This window comes from Osmerus mordax, chromosome 2 (genome assembly GCF_038355195.1).
Source record: "Osmerus mordax isolate fOsmMor3 chromosome 2, fOsmMor3.pri, whole genome shotgun sequence".
Taxonomy (NCBI): domain Eukaryota; kingdom Metazoa; phylum Chordata; class Actinopteri; order Osmeriformes; family Osmeridae; genus Osmerus; species Osmerus mordax.
The window spans coordinates 10,098,770-10,125,276 of NC_090051.1; the positions used below are offsets into that span (position 1 = coordinate 10,098,770).

General features: G+C 41.8%; 1 protein-coding gene across 1 annotated transcript in view; it reads left to right on the top strand.

Annotated features, from left to right (window-relative positions):
• The first annotated feature begins 6,879 nt into the window (after nucleotides 1-6,879).
• Nucleotides 6,880-26,507, top strand: part of tmprss3a (transmembrane serine protease 3a) — a 39,151-nt gene continuing 19,523 nt past the window's right edge. Inside the window, exons 1-3 of the mRNA XM_067255084.1 lie at nucleotides 6,880-6,933; nucleotides 7,150-7,399; nucleotides 7,610-7,714. Of these exons, the coding sequence (XP_067111185.1) occupies nucleotides 6,880-6,933; nucleotides 7,150-7,399; nucleotides 7,610-7,714 (409 nt within the window). The remainder of the gene's footprint in view (nucleotides 6,934-7,149; nucleotides 7,400-7,609; nucleotides 7,715-26,507) is intronic.

A 26,507-nucleotide genomic window follows, 5' to 3' on the forward strand; every position in this document is an offset into this window, starting at 1 on the left:
AGACGGCACCCTAGCAGGTGGGACGCGTAGGCAAGAACAACTCCCTGATGCACGAGAGAACAAGCTCAACCCTTTTTTAATACTTGTGTTTCAATTGCACTGTATAAATATATGCTGGGGAGGGACAGATAGCCAGTTGGACTTTGTGAACCAGCCCAAACTCTGTTGCGGGTAGGGAAACGTAGACAACCCCAGAGCTCTGTACTTGTTGATTTCCAACTGCTGCATTAAAGCTGATATTATCGGACCTCTGCGAATCCAGACCACTCTTTCTAGAACACAGATTTGTGTCATTGAATACCATCATTACATATTGGAATAGACACATAGATTTTGAATCCTTCAAATGGTGACCCCGACGCTGAAAAGAGGGAGTCCAGAGGGTTCCGGCCCGACCGACAGATCGGGAGAAAGACCCATACACCGGTACGAGGAGGCAGACGTAATCGTAAGAGGCGCCTCAACATGAAAAAAAAAGGTAAGCAGACACCTGTTAATTCAAAGTACTGCTATTCGGAACTGAGAACCAAATTTAGACGATTACTATGTTTCATCGTACCTAATCAAACCAACAGTGGTGGGAAATCAACCGTGTTTAAATTTTGTCTTTGTCCAAGGGGAGGTTAGAGTCCTCTCCAGGGGTTAGAGTCCCTAAACTCGTTGTCTTTGTCCAAGGGGAGGTTAGAGTCCTCTCCAGGGGTTAGAGTCCCTAAACTCGTTGTCTTTGTCCAAGGGGAGGTTAGAGTCCTCTCCAAGGGTTAGAGTCCCTGAACTCGTTGTCTTTGTCCAAGGGGAGGTTAGAGTCCTCTCCAAGGGTTAGAATCCCTGAACACTGTCTATTTGTGTGGAGTCAGATTGAGTTTAATAAAAATAGAGAGGAGTGTGGTGTGTCTTTTCTTTGTCCTCTCCGGTACAAGAGGGTTACAGAATTGAATTGATGTGAAAAAGTAATATTTGTGTGGAGTCGGGTTGAGTTGAACGGTATTTTAAACAGATCTGTCGTTCTTTAAAAAATAAAATAAAAAGATCCACTAGGTGTCCTCCAAGGACCATAATTGCCTTCAGTGCAAAATCTAACAAGTTGTCAAATTGTGAGATCACTCACTCTTATCAATCTCGTGCTTTTTTCTTTGACCAAGAAGTTACAGAAATCCCGAGGAGAGTTGGAGAAAGGTGGGGGCTAAAAGAGTCCTGTTACGTTGAGATCTTACAAAGGTGATCCCAGAGGGTATACCCCTGGTTTATAAATTGGTTCTGATACAATTGGAAGAGTTATACTAGAGCAAAATTAAGTGAATAGACGGTAAACGCTAAACAGCTGTGTTGGTCAAAGAATGGTTTGAGGAAATGTATGTGAAAAATTATGAGGAAGCAATTGGAAAGTTACATAAAGGAGAGGATCATGGAAGGTTATGAAATAAAACAAGAACGTTTTGTGGATGTGAAGAGATGATTGGTTTAAACACTGATGTTTTGAAGAGGAAACTATGAATATACTTTGAAGGTATATGGGATAACATTTTAAGTCAAAATAGTAAAATCTAGGGTTTTTAAGAGTTTTGATAAAGGTATTAGATATCATTTGGTTAAAAATGAGAAAGAGAAAATAACTAAATGTACTTTTATTTGGAGTTTAATTGTAATTTGGTTTTAAGTTTTATTTGAGAGTTTTATCAGAGCCTGGCATACTGTTTGGGATAAACAGTTAGGCTGTGATAATGTTGTATTATGAAGAGGGTTATTATAACATTCAGTTCTGAAATAATTTGGGAAGACTCATCAAGTCTGATAAATTGTGGTTATGATGGTTTGAGCTAATTGGCTCGTTTTGAACTGCAGCAAAACGAGTTATGAAGTTCTACCTATCTGACCTTTATAGAAAATATAGTTGGGAAAAGTGTTTGGTTAATAGCTACATTAAGAACATTATTTGGTTTATATTTCATTTAAGAAGCATACGGATTCTGGTTTGGCATAATGAAAATTGCTTTGATCAATCTAAAACAATATTGGTCTTAAACTTAACTGTTTTAAAAGACAGAAAATGTTTTTTGGAGTGAAAGAAATTAGACTAACAGTTGATTTTCTAAAGAAGGGAACAAAGAAACAGATTGTCATTTCTAGGCATGACTAATAGGAGTTGAATATCAAATGATGATGTATTGTCTTATTAGATGCTGTTACATGTGTTTGCTCAACAATAAGAAAACTGAAGGGTCAATACTGCCTGGTAATTATAGAAATGTTTACAGTGGATTGAAATATTTCCCAGTCCTGTACCAGATGCATTAACAACATTTGAATTGAATTATGGAAGATCATAATTACACAACTTAAACCTAATGCTCAAGAGAAAAGAGATGTCTTCTGCTAAATTCTGTTCCAGGTGAAGCAGTAAACCAAAGAGTGGAGGAGTCAAACGAGGAGATTGGGTATTGATTAAAGTTATCAATGAAAGGAGGGATCTTATGAAAACTTTAAAATATCCTGTCTTATTTCTGGTTTTTCTATTTGTTTCGAATTTATTTTATTTTATTACAATTCTAAAAGCTTGGCTAAAGTTGTATGTGGTAAAGGGGGCCTGTGAGCATGTCCAGGTCTGCCGTGGATACGTGGATGTCGAATGTCCACTCTGTGGAGTGACGGTGGGTTTTCCCCTATAACATCATTAGGGTTTTCCCACTGTGTCCAGTGTGTCCTCACCACTTGGCCATAACGCTGCATAGTCTCATCATTATTGTTGATTTGTATGCCAACATTGTGTAATCAGTAATGGAATATTTTTAAATTTGTGTTTGTTGTCACACCCTAAAAGGGTGTGAAAGGAGGGATTTATTTGAACTTTAAAAATATACACTTTAAATCCTTAAATGGGTTCTTGATTTCAATATCTGTGTTTAATCATTGGTGTTCGACTGTTCGCATCTCATTTGACTCAGTTACTGCTTGATCATGGGAGATAAGGTGATGCTGGGACTGTAACGCTTTTCTGCTTCAGGACGAGTCAGACCGGCGGGTCTGACTACCTAACCCCTGTTCTAAGGCCCCATTCCCCTGGAGACCATGTCCCCCCCCTTTCTCACTGGATGATCTACCCCTTCCCCTTGGAGACCCTGCCCCTATGCCTCATCAGACCTATGAGTGATCTGCCCCCCCCTTCCCCTTGAAGACCCTGTCCCACCTGCTCCAATACATCATCAGATGTTCGGGGAAGCCTGTTGTACATTTATGGACAGGACCATTCAAGGTCATCGAGAGAACCTCACTGGGGAAAGGAAGTACGTGGTACCACTGGAGCATGTGTTGTGCTGCTCCAGAATCCAGTTGTACGTTGCAGGAGTTGGTGGAGAAGGGCCAGGAGGGCCTGTGAACCTTTTGCTATTGCTACGAATGTGAGAGTCCAGAAAAGAGGGTTACGACTAGGTCAAGAGTGATACTGCTTGACCACACTAGAATAGTACTGGACTAAGAAGGTTTCCGCTATTTTACTTAGGAGTGGGCTATATCAATATCAACATGATTGTTGCTCTATCCCGTGTATCAGGTCCCTGTGCAACCAGATCATTGGCTCAGCTGTGGAGAACCCAAAGACGGGGTTCCAAATGCCATTGCTGGGGCTGGCTGACCAGGACGAGGAGGTGGTGGTTGGTCCGGGCTATGTTGATTGATCTCTGGTGTTTTCAGAGATCAAAAGAGGGATTAAAGAATATATTGTGCTTATTAAAGTTATGCATTGTGCTTATTAAAGTTATGAACTTAGAAGTGTGCTCAGGCTTAAACATTGGGTCTCACACTGGGTGTGGGAAGCAGGCTGTTCTTTGTGTCTCTTCATTTTCAGAAACAACCTTGAAACCGGGTGGAGACGGCACCCGAGCAGGTGGGACGCGTAGGCAAGAACAACTCCCTGATGCACGAGAGAACAAGCTCAACCCTTTTTTAATACTTGTGTTTAAATTGCACTGTATAAATATATGCTGGGGAGGGACAGATAGCCAGTTGGACTTCGTGAACCAGCCCAAACTCTGTTGCGGGTAGGGAAACGTAGACAACCCCAGAGCTCTGTGCTTGTTGATTTCCAACTGCTGCATTAAAGCTGATATTATCGGACCTCTGCGACTCCAGACCACTCTTTCTAGAACACAGATGTGTGTCATTGAATACCATCATTACATATTGGAATAGACACATAGATTTTGAATCCTTCATAGTCTACTATTTCACTGAAGCATTAGCATCATGACATTAGCCTCTGTTGCCCGGGCAACACATACTACAGTGGTCTATGATGCATTTTTTTTCAATCGTTAAAATAAACATTCCTCACAAATAAATTTTCGTTGTAGGATTTATTATGACATTACATTACAAGTAAACGATTTGTGGGTGAAATTATCATTACCTGTGGTTTCAAACCAGTGTTGCTCACTGCAACGCTGTAGCCTATGTGAGACACTGCAAAAACATCTACACAGCTGTAGGAAGTCAAACGGCGACAGAACATGTTCGGCACTCCCCTTACTTAAATCAAAAGTCTATCTAACTACTAACCTTAACTTCATTACCACAGCCTAAACTTTGTCAATCTGTTCATGAAAATAAATAATTTCAGCCTAAACCGTACAACGGAATGTTAAATCCAATTCAACCAACGCAATCGCTACCAAGACGAACACAGCAGTAGTCTACTGTACTGTGGTAGTACAATTTAGCGGGGCAGCTTCTCCACACAGGGCTATATCGCACTTTGAGTTGTTACTGACAATGATCGCTACCAGTGAGCTTTTTATGAAAGCAATTTTCCACTAAATAAATGTCCAGCTTATTTACGTTTTTGGGGGCATATTTTCAGTTAGCAGATGGTACTGTTTGAATCGCGATTCCATCTTCTACTGCCGGTAACGTCGTAGAATAATCATCAAAGGGGGTTCTTTATTAATGAATGCAATATGAGTAGGCTAAATGCCTGAAAATATCACGAGAAGGGAAAAACTTTAAGGACGTTTAAGTCATAGAGATTAGGTCAATTTTTACACCGGTCTGCCAAATTTATTCCTTTTGATCCAACTATGGGGCTGCCTCTTGCAGGGGAAATGAGAAGACATCTATTTCATTCTACACTTCACTCGTATTTTGAGTTGTACTTGAGCAGCAAAAAAATATGCTTTTAAATCTATGTAATATTTATAAATAATAAGTATGCATTTTTATATAAAATATACAGAAATATCAGTTTCATAAAAAAACGGACCACCCTGTGCAACCGACGCAAGCCAGCACACCCTACAATTTCCCCAAAAATTGTACCCTCTCTAGTTCCCCATTGAAGTTCCACAAAAATCTTGTGTTTGCATTTTCAATGCGTTTTTAGGTGAATTTTCAGTGTAAGACAGAATTTTTTTTTTTTTTACATTTCGCACCCATGCAGTGCATGTTCTGAAATGAAAATAAACATTGCCCTGATGTACACACAGCGTTGTTTAGTTTTTTTTAGTCAGAGAAGCTACGTAGGCAGTGTATTTTCTTTTGTTCCGTTACCTCCAACCCCCGTTTTGAGTCGTCGGATCCACCCCCCCCTCTGCGCTCCGGGACCTCCCACTTTACAAATTAGGCATTGCTTATGAATATGTTCTAAACCATAGGACAGGCTTTTTTGTCAGTGACTTATAATATAGGTACTCATCAAGTTCAAGGCTTTAGCGAAGGCTTGGTCAAGTTTTTCAGAGATATTAGATTTGGACTGGTTGATCTTGTGTGTATTCGCCAGGTTCAGACAGGGTATCTTTTTTGGGTATACCAAAAGTGGTATGCATGGTTGTTGTCAAGGTAATTGAATAATTAAAACTGAGTAGCATAGAGATCTAGCCCAAAACACTCACCGCCATCACGTGAACCCATCTTTTCATTTATCATTAATAAAACTGTCATGTATAGAATTATTTTAAAAATTACATAAATTATTCACAAGTATGTTGAATGTAGTTTAACATACTTTGATCTGAAAACAGAAACTGTCCCCGAATAACTACCAGCTGCCATAAGACTAACTTCTGCCCAGCTTGCCCCACTCCCCTCCCCCCACATTTCTTTCCCTGGTTCTGTTACAACCTCACACACACTCTGTGTGTAACCCTAGCCCTGGTGAGACCTGATCACCCTGTGTCCTAGTGGCAGTGCTTATCAGGAGTCACCTGCTCAGGTGTCCCTATGTGCCTACGGGCAAGGCAAACACAGTAGAAGGGGTTATAAGATCTCAATTCATGTAGTCTAGGGGATCGGAAGAAAGCAGGGAGAAAGAAAAAGAGACAGACAGACAAAGAGTGGCAGGTGGACTTGCAAGGGACATGATTGGGGACCTGGCGCATGTAGGAGGAATTGGCCACAAACTGGACACACACTCCAAAAACGCATTGGATGCTTAAAGATGCTCCTCGTTGGCATCTAAGGAATTCTGTAAGGGCTACTCCTGATCTCAGGACCACCTTTCCTTGAATATCCACTTTTTAACTTCTCTCTTTCAAACCATCTTCTCTCTTCTCCATTCTCATCTCCTCTGGCCTACCCAACTCCATTCCCTTTATCTCTATGTCGTCCCTCTCCTTTCTCTCGCTCCTTTCTCTCGCTCCTTTCTATTCAGCGTCAGATGGCTGACCGGTTAGGGAATCGGGCTAGTAATCTGAAGGTTGCCAGTTTGATTCCCGGCTGTGTCAAATGATGTTGTGTCCTTGGGCAAGGCACTTCACCCTACTTGCCTCAGGGGGAATGTCCCTGTACTTACTGTAAGTCACTCTGGATAAGAGAGTCTGCTAAATGTATTCAATTTTGATTGCTGATGTGCTTTTCTTGGTATGGGTAGTAGATGACAGTGTGTGAGAGAGAGACATGGCTGCCCTAAGATCCACTGAGATCCAGGTAGCACCCACTGCTGAGAACACAGTAAGTCTAACATTGTTTTCCTGTTCTTCTAAAGAAAAAAAGCTTTCTCATAGTTGGATCTAGGTTCTCTGAACTGAACAGGTGAAAAAGACAGGGAACAATCCAAATTATTACTGTCAAAAAAAAAGTTGTGCTGTTTAATCATTTGGGCCTGTATAGTTAATTGAAAGTCATGGTCAAATATTATAGCTCCAATGCATCTTTATAACCTCACAGGAGCCTCAGGAAGACAAGACAGACCCAAGCAGAATAGAGGTGGTCTCTGTGACTGACGAGGACCTCCCAACGGTTGAGACCCCTACCACCATCAATGTCAGCCCCCTGACTAGCCGTAGTAACACTCCTCCACCTGACAGTAGTTTTGAAAAACACTCTGATCAAGTTCGAAACCCCATCTATGACCCCCAAACGCAAGTCCCACCAAGCCCAACCATGCCAATCACCAAGGTGCAGCCTTTCATGAATGGTAAAGTACAATAGAGCTTTTAATAGCACTGTTTGATTCATGTGAACAAGCATTAGTAAACCAAGGTAGCTAATCGATGAGAATATATACATAAATGTGTTAAGTAAGGATTATTATAGTACTCAATTAAATTGAAAGGGTTTTTTCCGAAGGGGTAAGTGAATAAATTGCAGGAAAATGTATTTTGTCTCAATACTACAGAAGTCGCAGAGGAAAAAACCTGGCATGGTAGGTTGTTTGCGTGCCGAATGGAGCTGCTGTTTGGAGGGTGCGTGCTAGTGGTAGTCACTCTCACGCTTGGTATCGGCCTGGGAGGTAAGTGCAAACTAGGCCATGTGGTCTATAGTAATTCAAGCGCTAACCAACTCTACTTCGAAATATTTTATGAGCCCTATCCAGTTTTACAATTTGGGCCTTCACGCTAGTGTAATTTCATTTCTCAAAAGCCTTTTATGCAGAGGACACAGCCTCACCTTGGTATGGTGTTAGTTTACAATACGTCGAATAGCACTAAGCTCATAGCTAACATGGGTGGCTGAAAAGATGATTAGGCTGTAACCTCTGATTCAGTAGGCTGTAACCAAATTATGCCATGTGTGGTCCCACACAAGCAATATATATTTTTTATGTGTTACACAGCTGTAGCGGGGTGTGGGTGTTAAGAATGAGATACTTACTTTAGAAGGACGTATCGTTTTAATAGGGCACCACCTTAATATTACCTTATGGCAAATTAAGGAAAACATATACCGTATTTCTTCAAATAAACGCTGCGGCAATTATTAAATAACGTTAATTTTTGGTGCAGCGTTTATTAGAGGGCAGCGTTTATTCGAGGGCGGCGTTTAATTAGTAAGGGTGATCTCGTGAATTGTAGCTGCAGTGCAGCCATAGACAACTTCGTTGCTGGCATTGTGACAAATGAATCATTCTGCTAACAATGCAGGTTTCATTTACTACCGCTGACCTCCTTGTCTATTCTTTGTTTGTCTATGAGTGCGGCAACTCCCTTTCTCATTGGCTATCAATTAGGTGTGCATTGGTAGTACAACTGTTTCAAATACAGGTGTTCTACATTGTGTAGAAATCTGAAGCAGCATGCCTAAATGTTCATACACGTTAGCTTTCAAACAGAAAGTTATGTACATGTGTAATAAATACTGGGGTTGAATTTAACCAATTAAATAACCGTTTTCAGATTTTTTTGGTGCAGCGTTTATTCAAGGGCGGCGTTTATTACACAACGTTCATTTTTGGTGCAGCGTTTATTCGAGGGCGGTGTTTATTCAAAGAAATACGGTATTTAATATGTACAAATCAGTCTTCCAAAGGAATTAATTATTATATAAGAGTAGGGCATATCATAGCAATGGTGAACACACACACATCAAATTTACATTTAGTCATTTAGCAGACGCTCTTATCCAGAGCGACTTACAGTAAGTACAGGGACATTCCCCCCGAAGCAAGTAGGGTGAAGTGCCTTGCCCAAGGACACAACGTCAGTTGGCACGGCCGGGAATCGAACTGGCAACCTTCAGATTACTAGCCCGACTCCCTCACCGCTCAGCCATCTGACTCCCAAATAATGTATCCAAAGAATTTATTAAAGTTAGATTTTAAATTTGGTAGGGGAGATGGTTTGGTTTCAATGAACAGAATGAAATGGTCTAACTTAAAGACAGAAAATGGGCTTAGGTCAAGACAACTGTTGAGTCTAGTATGGGAATCTAAATTCAGATTGTGTAGTCAAGGAAAAACTTCCTTTACAAAAGATGTACATAGCTCATGTCCAGGTTTTTTTTTACGATGTAGAAATCACATATAAAACATACAGTATAACAATCTCACCCACCCACAATCCTCAAGCCATATGTAGGCCTATATATTATTGCAAAACTAATACTATGGACTAATACTATCACTATGGACTTATAAAAGCTCAAAAGAACTGTATTTGTGCTCAAAATTATGCAAACATGTGGCATGCACACCCGAATTAACTATTGATGTCCCTACAAGAGCTGAAATCAAACCTACACCTTTGATTGCTTTTATTTTTATCTGGAAGTCTGTGCATGTCTGTTGACTCCTTGGATTCCTTCATGGTGGATTTCTGTAGACATTTTGTTTAGATATGATGGGGTTTTATGGTTCCATTACTTGGGAATGTAGTGTTTGTATGGACAAAGCGAATTATGCCATACCCTATGTTTTTGTGAATTGCCGCCACAGAAGAGAGCCTCCAAGTTGTCGCCTCGCCCGTCCTCCCAAAGCGCCCTTCTCCCCCCTCCTCTTTAGTACCCCGGACTCTTTCCGTCTCTCTTTCCCTGTGGCATCCTCCGCCTCCATACCTTCACTGGTTTCTCCCTTCCTCCGGGCGACCATCCTCCAAGGTAGTTAAGTCGACCTGGCTGACCTTCTGCCTTTCCAAACCTCCATACCCCGCACCATCGACGGGCCGGCATGCCCTGTCCAGCTCCGCCACCTGGAACCCTCACGGTGACCGGAAGTCAAGGCTCCCGAGTTCGTTTAAGTGTTCTTCCTGTACACGGCCGGGATTTGCTCCTCCTTTCCAGAGCACTGTGCAGAGCTGGATGTCTACCTCTTTCTCCTCCTCCAGCTCACCCTGCGGTTTGGGGGCACGGGCTTCTACACTTATCACGTGCTGTATCTTCGTTGCCTGCTCCGCCCTGCCCAGCTCTCTGTCCTCTCACTCCTCCCTAGCATTCACGGTTATGGCCCCCCAGCCTCTGGCCCTCGCCCCGCCTCTCCTCCTCTGCCCCACCTCTGGCAACACCTTCTGTCCAACTGGAAAGGCATCACCTTCTTCTACGAACACATTTCCAACCCCAGAGATCAAACTGTTCAGGCCTTCCTCCGGTTTTGGATGCTATTAAATTGGCCACTTTTTGTTCATAGTATTCTGTCATGGCTCAGTGTTCACTTGGCTGCAGTCTCACAATAAATTGCACTTGAATATTTTTGCACAACATGGTTTCATGTCTGATCTCTTTTGGACCCTATTGTACAGTATCCTACGACAGGCTTGCAGCGTTGAACAATTTCTGGTTGGTTGAGTAAGCAGCATTTCAATATTTCAGCCACCACTTTGAGACACCACAAACATCCATCAACATAAACATGCATATACAGTGGACAGAGTGACAATGAAGTCCAGGGGTCAAATGTACAAAGGTGTGTACGCATACAAATGGGTGCAGATATATGTGTATGTGTGTTTCTACACAGAGCTTTAGATTTATGAAAAACAATGTGGTGTGAGAATCTGCGTACATCTGTGCACATTAGAACTCTAACAGGTAAAAAAAACCTGCGACCATTTTGAAAATGACACTTCTAGAAGGGAGTCAGGTGGCTGAGCGGTTAGGGAATCGGGCTAGTAATCTGAAGGTGGCCGGTTTGATTCCCGGCCGTGCAAAATGACGTTGGGTCCTTGGGCAAAGCACTTCACCCTACTTGCCTCGGGGAATGTCCCTGTACTTACTGTAAGTCACTCTGGATAAGAGCGTCTGCTAAATGACTAAATGTAAATGTAAGTGCCAAACCGTTCAAGTTCGGTCAAGTTGACACGAGTCTACAGACAGAGACGTTATTACTGAAATGTACAGATTGCTATATGGTGCTTGTTGCACGGCGCAAAGGCACGGTCTTAAAATGAACTTGTCTGTCATTTATTTCTGTGTTGTTAGTCTGGGATTATTTTACAAGGATATTATAAACATTCAATGGTCTAATTAGATCCAGTTATACTGGCAAAACATGTCATGTTCTTCATTTATTGTCAGAACACAGTGCAAGTATTGCAAAAATGAGAGCGAATTGTTTGGGAATTCTAGGCTATAGACTTGATGTTAGCCTGTTGATGCTTAGCCTATTCAATTTAACAACTTTTGGAATGAAAATGGGTGGATAGTATGTCCGAAATAATATCATACTGTTTTAGAATGTGTATTTTGGTTTTATATAGATATTACTGTAACATTGGGACTCCAGTTTCTAGTGTAGATGACGTGTTACGCAAGGGCAGTAGCGCTTGTAAAACGAGAGTTGCATTTGATAAATCAATAGGCATCTACTACAACTAGCCTGACAGATCATTTAGAATAGCTTATGTTTTGTTCCCTTTACATCTACGGAATAAATAGACTAATCGTGGGTAGCCTACTGTATTTGTGGACAGAACTTCTTGTTTTTGTTGAGCTGGTAACCAGTGGATGCATCATTCAAAGATGCGATCCCATCTCCCCCTAATGATCAATCGCGTAGTGAATCTATGTATTTGGTCTCAACAGTTCCTTTCAACAGTGTACCTCTAGCTTACTCAAATGCAGTTTGTATTCCAATAATACATTTCATTTAGCTTACTGTATGTGGGGAACATAGACAGTAGACCAAGCAAACCGTCTCTTTAAAGAAACCTTTCTATGGAAAGTGCTCAGTAGCGCAGTGAGGCAAGCGAGAGCGCAAAACGGATCGCGCCATTTTCCCAGTTCCGGCTGTCCGGTCTTGCGCAGAACAGTGGCTCGCCATGCTCTTAGCTCCGAGGCTTGTACACGTTAGCAACTAGCTGTACACATCATACTTTGCGACAACCAGTCGTGAGCGTGGGAGCTAAGGCATTGCAGTCGAGTCAGAAAACTGGCAGAATGGGGTACAAATCCAATCACGAAGCAGATACATCATGTGAACTTTATGAAAAACAATGCTATTAGTACATTATAGTATTCCTTTCACTTGGTTTTTAGAAATATAATCCTAGATGGAACTCACCACATACATTGTTCTTTTTGCTTCGTGTTTTTAATATGACTTAAGTATTGTGTCGGATTAAATAAACTGTAAACTTCAATATCTGGCTCTGTCGTTGTTCTAGCTCGGTGAAGCAAGGGGGAAAAGGCCTACATATATTGTAGCGCCGGCTAGCGTTGAGAATTAAAGACAAGGAATATTGTTCACGACTGTTTATTAAACCCAGGAACACTTTCACGTTGGACAGCTTGGATAGCCATCTAACTAGATAACATTCACAATCAAGGTGAACGCTCGAATTATCCAAACTAACAGACCATAGGGTTACACATATCAAAACGGAACGAACACAACAATAGAACTCCAAACAATGCTTATTTAACTAAGCTAACCCTCTTAACTACGTTGCTTTTCAGCTTGCCGCGGGGCATTCTGGGTACCAAGAGCATTGTCGCTACAATATGTTACTATATGATGATGATGAGTGTTGCTTTATTATTACTATCTTACTGTTATTGTTAATGCCATCGTTGTGTTAATTGACTAACGTTACATAATCATATCATTATCATAGACTGTGAGATCGAGGATCTAACAAAAAAGGTGGAGGCGAGGAAATGTGTCCTGTTTCGCGGCCTGTCATCAGGTATTAGCAACAAAGGAAAGTCGGCGGAGTGGAAAACTGTCACTAGGGCCGTAAATGATTACCCCCGCAGCCCCCACAGGGATGGGGGGCCTCGCGTGGCAGGCCCCCCGTTTTTTTTTTTTTTTTTATCCAATTTGAATTACATGGGATGTCTTATTGTCTTGTCTGTGTTTCCAGAGTTGATATAAAAATAAAGGAAAGTATATTTAATTGTGCTTTCTTTGTTAGCTAGGTAAGTGACATGACGAAGGTCATATGATCACACAGACCGGCGAGCCCGCTGCAAATAGCTAACTGTAGTGTAGGAAAAATGAAACGCACATTTAAAAGCGGTGCCCAAAAGCGGCATTCAAAACAGAACATTTCTGAATTAAATGCCAAACTTCCCAAAATTACAAATTTCTTTTTCGACCAGCCTGTGAAGGATGCACTCATCTGCCAGAAGAGACAGGTATTGTACTGTTTGCTATAGCTAACATTACTGTACCACATAGCTTACGTTAGCACAAATATACAAATATGCAAATATACAACACAGACAGAGCAGTACGTACTGCTCTGTCTGTGTTGTGCTTCCTAGCGTTAACAGAGCCTCCTTTCCAAGAACCAGGAAAATTAGCCTTGCTCCTTTATTGACTTCCTATCAAGCTGACAACATTGAAATGGAGTGAAACTACAAAAAAAAGAGAAAGTAGAAAAAGTGCTTAATTATAAAATATATTAGGCTACATAACTGACATTATTAGCAAACATGATAACGTATGCGACAGTAGTATCGTGCAGTTGCAGCGATTGCGTTTGACTATTTAAACATACAAAAAACATAATCAAAGTTACAATAAGTCATTGTATTTCAGTTATATACATATTATGATCGTGTAAAACGTACAGTCATTGCTTTCTACAAGATTCACACGACAAAAAATGGCTCCATTTATGATTTAGCGAACACGCAAATAATAAACACAACTCCATACTATCAAGTGTGCCTGATGTAGCCACGGCCATCAAATTATTTCTGACAATACCCGTGACTGTTGCAAGCGCTGAAAGGTCATTTTCCAAGCTGAAACTGATCAAAACATATCTCAGAACAGTGGCGGCTGGGAAGCCCCCGCAGCCCCCGCAAGGCGGGGGGCCCCAACTTCCTAAGGGCCCCGCCCTGCATATCAAAAAACAGACTAGGCCTATATAAAAAAAACAAGGAAAACACTTTGAGGGCGCTCATTTAGAGCCCCAAGTTTCAACTGCCAGGTAAAGGAATTCCGTAATGTAGGCAACGTAACAGATCTAAATAGGCTAAATAGTCTCAAAATCCCTGAATCTGGCAACAATGGCTTTTGCGTATCTTACGTGCCTTTTGGGCCATTACGCCTATTGAGCGCGCACATTTAAAAAATGCTAATCATTAGGCTACGTTCTGCTAGATGACGGTAGAGACATGAGTAAAAGAAAATATGCACGCGGTGCTCAAAAGCGCAGCAATAAACTGTTGTCTGAATAAGCTCGAGCAAAACACCCGAAGATTACACACTTATTTAGACCAGCCAGAGAGGAATATTATCAACATCTCCAGACGAAACACTACCGCAGCCGCAGGTAGCTAGCAGCAGCACGTCTTCACCAGCAACCAACAATAAATATACTTGCCTAGCCTACTTATTGGCAAGAATAAATGTTTTCCTTTCCTCCATTGATTGTGTGTTATTTCGACGATGCTATCCTTGGTGCTGAACTATCAGAAGGCTAGTGCTGTCTTTGGTTTTGAACAATGACAAATGTGTGGCGGCCTGCGGAAACTCTTCACATCGTGAACATTTGGGTCTTTCTGGGTATTATACATATTTGGAAACTACAAACTATCCTGAATACAAATATGTTTAAATCACTCAGATATCTTTATCACAACTGAAGTTACATAATTTTAAAGTTGACCTGTGTCAATAAAGTGATAACCGAGAAAATTGCATTCCACTCCACTTTCATTCTAATTCTGTGGCGAATATGGAAAGTAAATCCTTTTGTTCGTAATCACGTTGTGAATGTAAATGTCAGTTTAAGTATAGGCTACATTAATAACTTCTCAGCAAGTTATTTTTAAGTTTAACAGCCTGACTTCATTGATCAGTTGTTTGGGGCTGCTGCAGCACACAAAAGAGCAAGCAAACTGAGCATTTGATTTGAAATGGCTTGGAAATCTTGCTAGCTGACATGTCCAAAAAACGTTGAAATTAACAGTTTTTCAGAAGCTATACTTTTTGTACATTACAATGACGTTTAGGGTGTTAACTATAGAAAACATCAAAAATCTAAATTTTGACAGAAAACTATTTTTGATCTTTTATGGCTTATAGCCAGCAATGACCGCGTGGCCGCGACATCCGCCGGGTTTCCGCAGAATGCCACACAAATACTGCTATTGTGCTTTTGTTATAAAAAAAATTATATATTTCTCTCACATTGGTGAATATAGGCTATATTTAAAGGTAGACAGCAATGTATAAGATAGGATGGAGATACATTTTGAGTGGATTTAGGGGAGGGGCTTCGAGCTCCAACTTTGCGGGGGGGCCTCTGCAAAGTCCCGGCCGCCACTGTCTCAGAAGCTCCATGTCACAAGAGAGGCTGTCAGGTCTGGCCATCCTTAGCATAGACAATGAATGTGCGCGCAGTTTAGATGTAAAGAGTGTGGTAAAAGACTGCACACAGATTTGCTAAAAGACGCGCACGTGTAGGCTATTCACCTGCAAACCATTTGAGCGTTTTTTTCTTATTGAATACATTTCTCTCACAAGACAAGCTTGAGTTTTAATATCTTGCATTTATTACACGGCCCTTCAGAATGTTCCAAAAAGTTCAGTTGATCGCGTCGGGGTCCTGTTCGTCCCGTCGGTATTTGTATTACATTGTCCGTTACATATGTGGTGGTGGTGGGGGGGGGGGGGGGGGGGCTCTCAGGCTTATTCTGCGGGGGGGGCCTCATATGTTTCCGTTACGGGCCTGGATGTGGTTTCGGAGAACCGGAACATGGCAGAAATTAAGAAGAAATGGTCATAGATGAGTCAGAGTCAGGCTCACAGAGACAATTTCATTTTCCCATGCCAATTTTGTAGTTGCACAGCACAGTGAGTATATATTTCATCTGTGGTAAATCATCCGTGCTGCGTGCAATATTAACCATATACAGAGGGTGACATGCTTTTCATGCAATTTGAATGATTTTGTTGTTCGTTTGACACCCTCAAGTTTAAAATAAGTTATTAAGTGGTGGTGGATTAAACAGTTAATAGCATTTCCCGTTTGGGTTTTGGCATTTTGATGTGAATCATCCACATCAATGATCAAACTTTTATTAGCTGAGGTATTTATGTTTTTTGAATAAGCTAGTCAACGTCACAGACGTATGACAGTAACTGTAGTGGAAACGTTATTTTGTAATGTTTGGTGAGTTTCGGCACTTTTCAGTTAGAATTCGCCACGTTACAGAGCCAGACAAGACTTTGCGGATGGCGCACACATTCTCACGTCAAGTTAATTTGTATACATCACACCGTGTGCATGAAAACCAGCGTACACAAGCTTTTCGTGCGTACGCAACATTTATACATGAGGCCCCAGCTCTCTAGCGCCCGTCGGCAACCCAAAGGATGTAAGTGAAGGTGCCTGTGTGCGCAGACATGGATGTTACATGAGGATGTGAAAACAAATGTGTCAGCGGAGCATCCGCCGTTCCCTGGGAGTCCAGGGCATCTCAACGAATATTCCCATGTAGACACTGTGGATTCTGATGGCTAATTTAGCACATCAGGCATGTCCCTGGTAATAGGGGCTCATCAGGTGTCGCGCAGGGACGGCATAGCAGGTACCGGCGCATGAAGAAGAGGGGACAAAAGGTAGTTAGTTTGGCCAATCACAATGGGGGTGCCTTTATATGTCACATCAGTTTTGCAGTGCTTCTGTATAACGGTGAACATCCCAGTTCCCATTATGAAATCGGACATGCATGGTGAGATCGTAAGACGGATAGAGAGTAGCGCATCTAGAGGGTCATGTAGACCTATTCACCGCACCACAGAAATCTGAGAAACACTGTATTGAGCTGGGTGTCGACATAAAGCCCGAAGCACCCCTGTCTCGGAGCGGACACTACTGTAGTTTGTGCAGTAAAGGGAGAGTGATAGGAAGACGTTATCTTTGCTTTCGGGCTGCTGCTTCCGTACACCGCTCATGAGAAGACAGATCGACGGGCTCTCCAGAAGGCTGCATGATGAAGGATCCGCACACCGAACGTACAACCGGACACCTGCCACCAATGCTTTGATGGACAACGGTTGCGGCTTGCAGGACCCAAATTGGTGCACCATGAAAGCGAACAGCACGGACATGTTTACAGGCAGAGGGCTCACAGAGAACGCACCACAGTATGTAAGCCTATAAGAATATTGAAGCCAGGCAAAGTCATAGGATTTTTATGTGGAAGTGCACACACCCGACTTCATGTAGTGACAGGCGGATAATAGGCTACGTGCTGCTGCAGAATCAGAATCTGCTTTATTCGTCAAGGAAGTTCACACAAACAAGAAATGTATTGTGGCAATAAGGTGCATACAATAACCATCTATGGATCTTAAAGATGAAAAGTAAAGCAGCACCGTGATGGAACCACCTGGCCCTAATCCAGAAATGCAACCGGAGGAGAACACGGAAAATCTGCCACTAAAATCGTCCAGCAAGTGTAGAACGCTCGTTCAACAAATCCAACCCAGCGCTCCCGACAGTGTGTCGAAGATGCGCGGACCACAGCATTGGGCCAACAGTGGACGACTTGTCCTCCTATACCGTCCTCCGCCCGCCCTTTATACGGCCTTGCGTGGTGCCTCATTGTTTTTAAAGGCCGACACATATATGCAGTTCTTGGACATGGGTTTACCGAGAGCCAGGGATTTCGCAAACGAAGAAGGAGGGCGGCCCGGTGTGCCTGGTAAACCCTGCTCAATCGAGGTCCCTCGCCGACCAGTCTAGCCGCACATTTATTCCTGGAGGTGCAGGCATGTATTCCGGCCTTCGCAGACAGGCATTGTGGTAGGCTGCTACTCTCAGAACACGTTCCGCCGTAGGCCATGTAGTATTGGAGTTTCAGATTAGTAATCAGGGCTCCAGACTAACTTTTTGCCTTGGTTGCACTGGTGTGCCTAACTTTTTTATTTAAGTGCACCAGCACAAAATTTAGGTGCACCCAAATTTTTCCTTGCGTCGCCACAATTTCAAGGTCAGGTTTTTATCACATTCCATATACATTCATATATATTATGTAAATGATCTTAAAGAAGAATAAGGTGTAGCTAAATATTTTTTTTATTTGAAGCACAATTATACTGTATATAGAAATAACAATCTTTTAAGTGCTTCACTGAGCTGCCAAACTAAAACATTTTAAGCAAAATAAAACATTTCAAAATAGAAAGTGCTACTGTTTAAAAGTGCTTCCCTGAACTGAGACCTAACATTTCATGGCTCAAAGTCTTATAGCAGGTCCCCCCTTGCTGTCGCATGCTCTTCAGATGGCCAACACCTGTAATTTGGCCTTCTTGCCCTTTGGCCTTGGCTAAACCAGCTTGCCACACTCTCCCTAGCATCAAAATCCTAGCTCCATGGGTTAGCTCCATGGCCCAGCTCCGTAACTCAGGGGTGGGCAATTAATTTTTACAAGGGGCCACATAAGAAACCTGAAATGTGTTGGAGGGCCGCATCAACAATAACTTGAACTTAATTCTGCTCACTATTCATTTTCTCCCATTGTAAAAAGCAGTAAAGTATATATTTTGATTAGCTGCTACTGGTTATGAGAAGAATAAGGATATTCTGTAAATATTTATATAAATATTACATTTTGGTGTAGGTCAAATAGGAAAAGACTATAGAAGTAATAAATAGTAAAAACAAAAACAATCATTACATCAGTGTTTCATTTTATTTATAACTAGTTAATCTTCACAAACACTGAAAAGTTGTTTTGCAGTATGTTAAAGATATGCAATTGATCAACTTTATACAAAAAGCAATACATTTTTTCAGTTCATTTTGTTCTGTGAGAGAAATCCAGTGGGCTTGAACAAGTGCATCGAAATCTGGCTGAATGTCTGAGGTGGATATGCGAAGGACAGCTGACAAGTGACGATCAGGGTCTGCAGTTTAACTAGCAAACCATCAGCCTGCGCCCACTGAATCAGTCAAGTTCTTATTATGTCCGCTTTAGTTTTTTCCTTTAGTCCCTTAGTGCCGATTCAAATTGTAATCCTTCAACACAGCGACCTGTTCTCCACAAACTATGAACACAGCTTTGACCACAGTAAACAGATACTTAGAAGTTCATGTCTTGTTAAAAACTTTCGTTTTTCATTTTCGAGGGCTAACCAACAGCTAACTCTTCTGTCGGTGAAGTTGCGCAAGCGCACATATGTAAATCGCCTGATCACTGTAGTCTTTCAAGACTACATATTTACTACCAGAGCCATAGAAAAAGAGAGTTGCGACATGCTTTGATCTTGCCGACACGTGATCACGTGGTTCATGTAGCTCGCTGTAGTTCCAAAAAAAAACACTGCTGTCAACCGGTTTGAATGGTTTTCAATGAAGCTGGCCAACGGAAGTCGCTTTCTCAGGCAAATGATGAATGAAACAGGCTCGGTTAAAGAAATCCGATATTCTGGCTATCTTCAGCAGACTCGTATCTACAAAAGGCAGTCCTCCCTGACGTGTTTGGTGTAGAATGGAGTGAAATACAACATTGTGAACACTCACTGCCAGTGAAACACAGGAAAAAAGCTAGAGCTCCCTGTAGTTAAACAAAACCCCCACTGCTGTCAACCTGTTTGAATGGTTTTCGGCGGGACGGACAGCAGCACCATCTCGATTCACAGACATTTTCGGTATATTAACACATAATGTCAATTGGTTACTTGTGTGTTGTATCATGTATGTCTGATACTTTATTAACATGTATGTATTACATGAACTTATACATAACACAATATTGTGAAGCAGAGCTAGAAATGGCTATGCTAGCTACCATACTGTACAAACTGTACTGTACCATACTGTACATACCAAACAGTAGCCTAATGAGGACTATATTGTTACACTTAACGTTTAACCTTGGACGGTTTAAGTAAATGGGTCTTGTTAAACGTTTTTTTATTCATCAGCCCACTTACAATTTAGCCTACAACATTAACAACACTTATATTTGTAGTACTTGATGCAAGTTGAATCTAACCATTATCACCAGCAACTGCTCAATTTAAGACAAGAAAGGAGTTTGGTAAATAGAACAGAATAAACAAGGCAACCAACTGCATTCAATAAAACATTTTATTGTACAATGTCCTGTGTTCTTCCACTCCTTTTGTTTGTAGTGATCCGGTGATCTTCTGGCTATGATACATGTACAGCTAGCTAGAGTCAAAGTGTTGCTTACGTAGACCTACAGTCTAGCTCCAACTGCATTTAGAATCTAACAAGCTTACGATAAACTTTAAATAAAGCTGGCTATATAAAATACTACTAATAACAATTGATATGTGGTGGTCGAAATATGAAAAAATGCAGGATTTTCGTGAATTTACCAGCTAACTTGCTTCGGACCACTTAATTTGCAATTCATTGTTGCTAGCTCTACTAACTAGGCTAATAAGAGCTATTTATAGAAGACTTACTTTGTATGCCAATGAACACCAATAATTAGAACTAATTTGACAGACTATAAGCCACTGACTTCTGGTTATGATACACATGCTCTCTAGCTAGCTTCAGTAAAAGTGTTGCTTATGTTAGATACTAGCTAGACCTACAGTCAAGCTCTAACTGCGTTTCGAATCAAACAAGCTATAATCTTACAATAAACTTTATCTAAAGCTAGCTATATGAAATACTACTAATAACAATTGATATGTGGTGGTAAAAATATGAAAAAATGAAGGATTTTCATCAATTTACCAGCTAACTTGCTTCGGAGACACTGAAAATGAATGGGGTTGAACGGTGGAAAATGCAATGTTTGGAACTACAGGTCGCATGTGACACGCTTTACTTCCGCATTCCTCGATAACAATGGGAGTCTATGGAAGTGTCGCAACTCTCTTTTTCTATGGCTCTGTTTACTACCACTCAACACATTTATTGGGTGTGCTCAAGCCTTCGGCGAGAGCACAACCTTTGTTCTCTCACATATATATTATTATTCTTTTTGCCCCCCTAAAACTCAGTCAATATTTGGCCTACATAGACAACCTAGGTGTCAAAAGTTTTGTCTTGGTAGCGATTGAGTTGCTTGTATTGGGATTTACGTTCCGTTGCATGGTTTAGGCTCAAGTTACGTTTTTGTGGCGAAAAGTGAAGCTAACGGTGGCTAATTTGCTAGCCACAGTCACTGACGTTTCTAACGTCACGAAAACACGCGTGACTACCTGTAGCAGAACATTCGTTTCGCATCTGTTAATTTGGGGGATAGCTAGGCTAACTATAGCTTTACTGCAAGGCAGCTGCAGAAACGCCACAAGCAAAGAGGCCAGGGTGATAACTATTTACTTATTTTACTTTGTGATGTGAAACACAATTGTAAAATGTAATGTACAATATTAGCTGATATTATTAAGGAAGTAGGCCCACATCTACTTTCGGAAACGGTAGTCTACTATTTCACTGAGGCATTAGCATGACATTAGCCTCTGTTACCCGGGCAACACAGACCACTGTAGTATATGATGCATCTGTTTTCAATCATTAAAATAAACGTTCCTCACAAATACATTTTCGTTGTAGGATTTATTATGACATTACATTACAAGTAAACGATTTGTTGGTGAAATTATCATTACCTGTGGTTTCAAACCAGTGTTGCTCACTGCAACGCTGTAGCCTACACGAGACACACTACAAAAACATCTACACAGCTGTTTAGGAAATCAAACGGCGACAGAGCATGTTTGGCACTCCCTTTACTTAAATCAAAAGTCTTTCAATAGGTGAAACTATCTGACTACTAACCTGAACTTCATTGCCAGAGCCTAAACTTTGTCAATCTGTTCATGAAAATAATTAATTTCAGCCTAAACCGTACAACGGAACGTTAAATCGAATTCAACCAACGCAACCGCTACCAAGACGAACACAGCAGTAGTCTAGTACTGTACTGTAGTAGTAGAATTTACCGGGGCAGCTTCTCCACACAGGGCTATATCGCATTTTGCGTTGTTACTGACAATGATCGCTACCAGTGAGCTTTTTATGAATGAGCGATTTTCCACTAAATAAATGTCAAGCTTATTTACGTTTTTGGGGGCATATTTTCAGTTAGCAGATGGTACTGTTTGAATCGCGATTCTATCTTCTGCCGGTAACGTCGTAGAATAATCTTCAAAGGGGGTTCTTTATTAATGAATGAATGCAATATGAGTAGGCTAAATGCCTGAAAATATCACGAGAAGGGAAAACTTAAAAGGACCTTTAAGTCATAGAGATTAGGTCCATTTTTACACCGGTCTGCCAAATTTATTCATTTTGATTCAGCTATGAGGCTGCCTTTTGCAGGGGAAATGAGAAGACATCATATGTCATTCTACACTTCACTCGTATTTTGAGTTGTAAATGAGCAGCAAAAAAAAGATGCTTTTAAATCTATGTAATCTTTATAAATAATAAGTAGGCCCTATGCATTTTTATATAAAATATACAGACCCCTGTGCAACCGACGCAAGCACACCCTACAATTTCCCCAGAAATTGTACCCTCTCTAGTTGATTTTTGATTTACCTCACACAGGCCCGATTGGGCCAGCCCGTGGGCCGGTTGTGCAATGCCCAGGTCTGCCATAACTGATTCTCTGGTGCTCAGGTCGTAATTTCCTGTGACATCAAAGAACTGTGGGGCACTTGGTATGGAGTTTTATTGTCTTAAACTGTCACTGAGTAGAGTTAGCCAATCACAGAGACCACTATATTAATTGATTGAACCTTTAGAAGATCCTTTGTTCGAAGTTTATATAAGGCAGTGCTTATGGATGTTCTTTACCTCTCTTGAGAACGACCTGTAGCTTACAGTTTACATGTCCTCCGTTATGACGGGTCACAGAGTACTCTGTTAATCTGAAGTTTTGTACAAACTAAATAAATTTTATTTGAACCGCCATCTTGACTATTCAGATTACACAGTGCCACTATAATTTTCCTTCACAAGACCCCTTTGAGGGCAGCACAACAGCAGCATGGGAAATGGAGCAATGCTTAGCCAGAGCCATCCCCGGGGAAGCAAGCAGGGGGCGCGGATGGAACGGCCTCGCCACACTCGAGAAACAAACAGGAACAGCTCCTCGTGGTTGAACCCCAGGGCTGTAATGCCCTGTCATACAGGGCCTCCGAGATCTTGTACAATGGACAATCCTTAATGTTGGGCGATTCACGGCCAAACGGGAACTGCGCCTGACTTGGCGCCCAGAGTTTTCACCGACCCCATCGATGCAGGGCTCCTCGGACGGAGAACCATCAGGGAGCAGCTCAAAACCTTCGTCCAGATCCCCAAAAATGCACATGCCGGTAGGCTTGTGCATGCCGTGAAACTCACTCCTCAGGTATGTAAGAGGCCACCCGCGTCAAAGAAGAGCTAGCTTTTATTTGGCGTAGTTGGTAGTGGTCGCACTTGGCAAGTCGGAGGCCGAGCGTTCGAATCCCGTGAGTGGGGAACTACCTTGTCAGACGGAGCGTGGCTACGGCTCTTACAGACCCGTCGCATTGGTGCCGTGACCCGGATTCACGAGGTTAGCGTCAGCTGACCGCCGGAGTGAGTTTCAGAGGGGTGATGGTAACGGAATGAGAACCGTGAGACTCACTCCTCAGGTATGTAAGAGGCCACCCGCGTCAAAGAAGAGCTAGCTTTTCTTTGGCGTAGTTGGTAGTGGTCGCGCTTGGCAAGTCGGAGGCCGAGCGTTCGAATCCCGTGAGTGGCGAACTACCTTGTCAGACGGAGCGTGGCTACGGCTGTTACATACCCGTCACACGTGTGCTAAATGACAAAAAATATCCGACGCCATCACCCAGGTGTGCCAATCACTGGAACGAGACAAAAAAAACTGTCCAACTTCTGCTACCTATAGTGCTTAACCAGCCTTTAGATACACAGACAAATAGGGCCCAAAAAATCACTGACGCAATCGGAATTTACATGTCATCTTCAATGCGCCCATATTCACTCGTAGAGGAACCTGGTTTGTTTTGCTTTTCCCTCCGTTGTACCGAACTCGTACCGAACCGTGATGTCTGAACCGCGGTATGAACCGAACCGTGACTTCAGTGTACCGTTCCACCCCTATTGCTGACCAGGATAATGTGTCACAATGCTCAAATCATCTCAAACTGGTTTCTTGAACAAGACAATGAGTTCACTGTACTCCAATGGCCTCTACAGTCACCAGATCTCAATCCAATAGAGCACACTGGGATGTGGTGGAACGGGAGATTTGCATGATGGATGTGCAGCTGACAAATGTAGCGTGATGCTATCATGTCAATATGAACCAAAATCTCTGAGGAATGTTTCCAACACCTTGTTGAAAGTATGCCACGAAAAATTAAGGCAAAAGGGGGTCCGACCCGGTACTAGCGATAAAGTGGCCAGTGAGTGTATGTATAAATGTATAAACTATACATATTGGGTATATTTATACACTATATATTAAACTTTGGATATATGGGAACCCTTGTGACATCTGCTGATAGAAAAGAAAATCGCAGCCTTGGAATAAGCTGGGCCCCGTTCGTCGTAAGGGTTGAAGCTAAGTTAATCAATTGTCCCTTTAGCCCGTTAACATTAGCGAGATGAGTGAGAATAGCAAATATCGGTTCGTCAACGGCTGATCCGCATCCAAATCATGTGGTTAATTTCAATCAGGCTAAACTTATCAGGGAAATTGCACGTGCACGTCCTACTTCAAAAGGCAGGAAAGGTCGATCACCAAAACCGTGATTTTCTAACGGTATGATGGCGGAAAATACGAAAGAGAGAGCGGTGATAGGCTATTCTCGCCATCCGAGCAAACAATTATAATGAGTCTCTATAAGACAATAAGCATATATTATCATGGCTAAGTCAAACACCGCCACCGCTGCCAGAGCAAGACAAGCAGCTTGGCAAAAAATTGCCAATAAGCTAAATGCGAAAGTTTTGGGGAAATGTATAGGCTCATTTTAAGTGCCTCATTACCCCAATCAATCAGATCACATTTCTTTAAATGTGCCTGCTGGTATAGGCTTAATGGAAATTAATAATCGAATGAGATCTTGCTAGCGAAAATAATGATCTCAACTCTCCTCAGAATAAGTAGGCTAGATAAAAACAAGGCCAAAGAGTATCTAATTGATACGAATTCATAGACAATTATGAGGATATACTGCGCTTATATCATGTAGGCCTACTATATATGTGCATGTAGGCCTATGTGTAAATCCCTCTTTGATTTAATTGACTGGGACATGGCCAGGGAATATGATGAATTGATTCATCAGCTGGTTAAGCGCCAAGTACACTTTTCTTACAGCAACGCATGCTGCGGCTTTGCCAATGTTTTCTGCATCGCCTATACTGTATAAAAATGTAGCCTATAGCCTACCTGACGCAAAAAACCTCAAGGCTATGCAGTCTGAAGAACAGTTAAAGTTTCAAGTAGCTTTATTGTCAATTTCTTCACATGTCAAGACATAAAAAGGAATCGATATGACTTTTCCCACTCTCCCACAGTGAAACATAAAAAGCACAGGCACAACAGATAAGACAAGACATTTCGTAAAACATAGCGTTACATATTCACATACATCAGCATAACCTCATAATAAAGCATAAAGCTTGCTGCGGCGTGTGATATTTGCAATGTACGGCCCGAGAAGGTCTTGCAAATAAATGAGTCCTTGTCGGCTGAATCGATATCGCTCAAACAAGAACTCATCCGTGTGAAATAAAGGATCTTGGCAATCGCGAAGAACTCTATTTGTATGGAAAGCTAATCGAACTAAAATATAGCTCCTTGGTCAACTGGGTCTCTCAAAAAGGGAGCTGCCATGTTATTTTCCGGGGGTGTGGCAAGCTTATCCAGCTACACTTACGTTAGCTTGCTCTGGAGCAGGTTAGTGCTAATTGATATGTTACTATGGTGATTTATCGAAAGTTGCTTCCACGAACCAAAAAGAGGGGCGTTTTTTATCTTAGCCTGAAAATTAGCTCGCTAAACTGCTCAGCGAGCTACGACGAATACCCCCAGGAGTGAAATAGCCTTAAATTAGCTTTTCCCAGTAGGATTTTGAAAATATAAAATTACTGGGGGATAAAACACACATATCTAGGAAAAGAAACATATTAAAGCTAGAACGTAATGTGTATGCTACTCAGGTTGAAGGCAGGGGAGAAAATCTTATATATACTTTGGGGGGACCAATTACATGACATTTTCTCAAGAGGGGAGACACCAAAGGTTGACATGTAACACATTACCTACATTGTAATGTATATTGGGGGGGGACAAATTGTATTTTGCCTAGGATTGGGGGGCCCCTGGGATTTCCACCAATGGTTGAAGGCACAATCCCACAAATTTAATTAAAGGGGTGATTGACTGTTTTTTGGGGGTATTTCACACTGTTCCTTAAG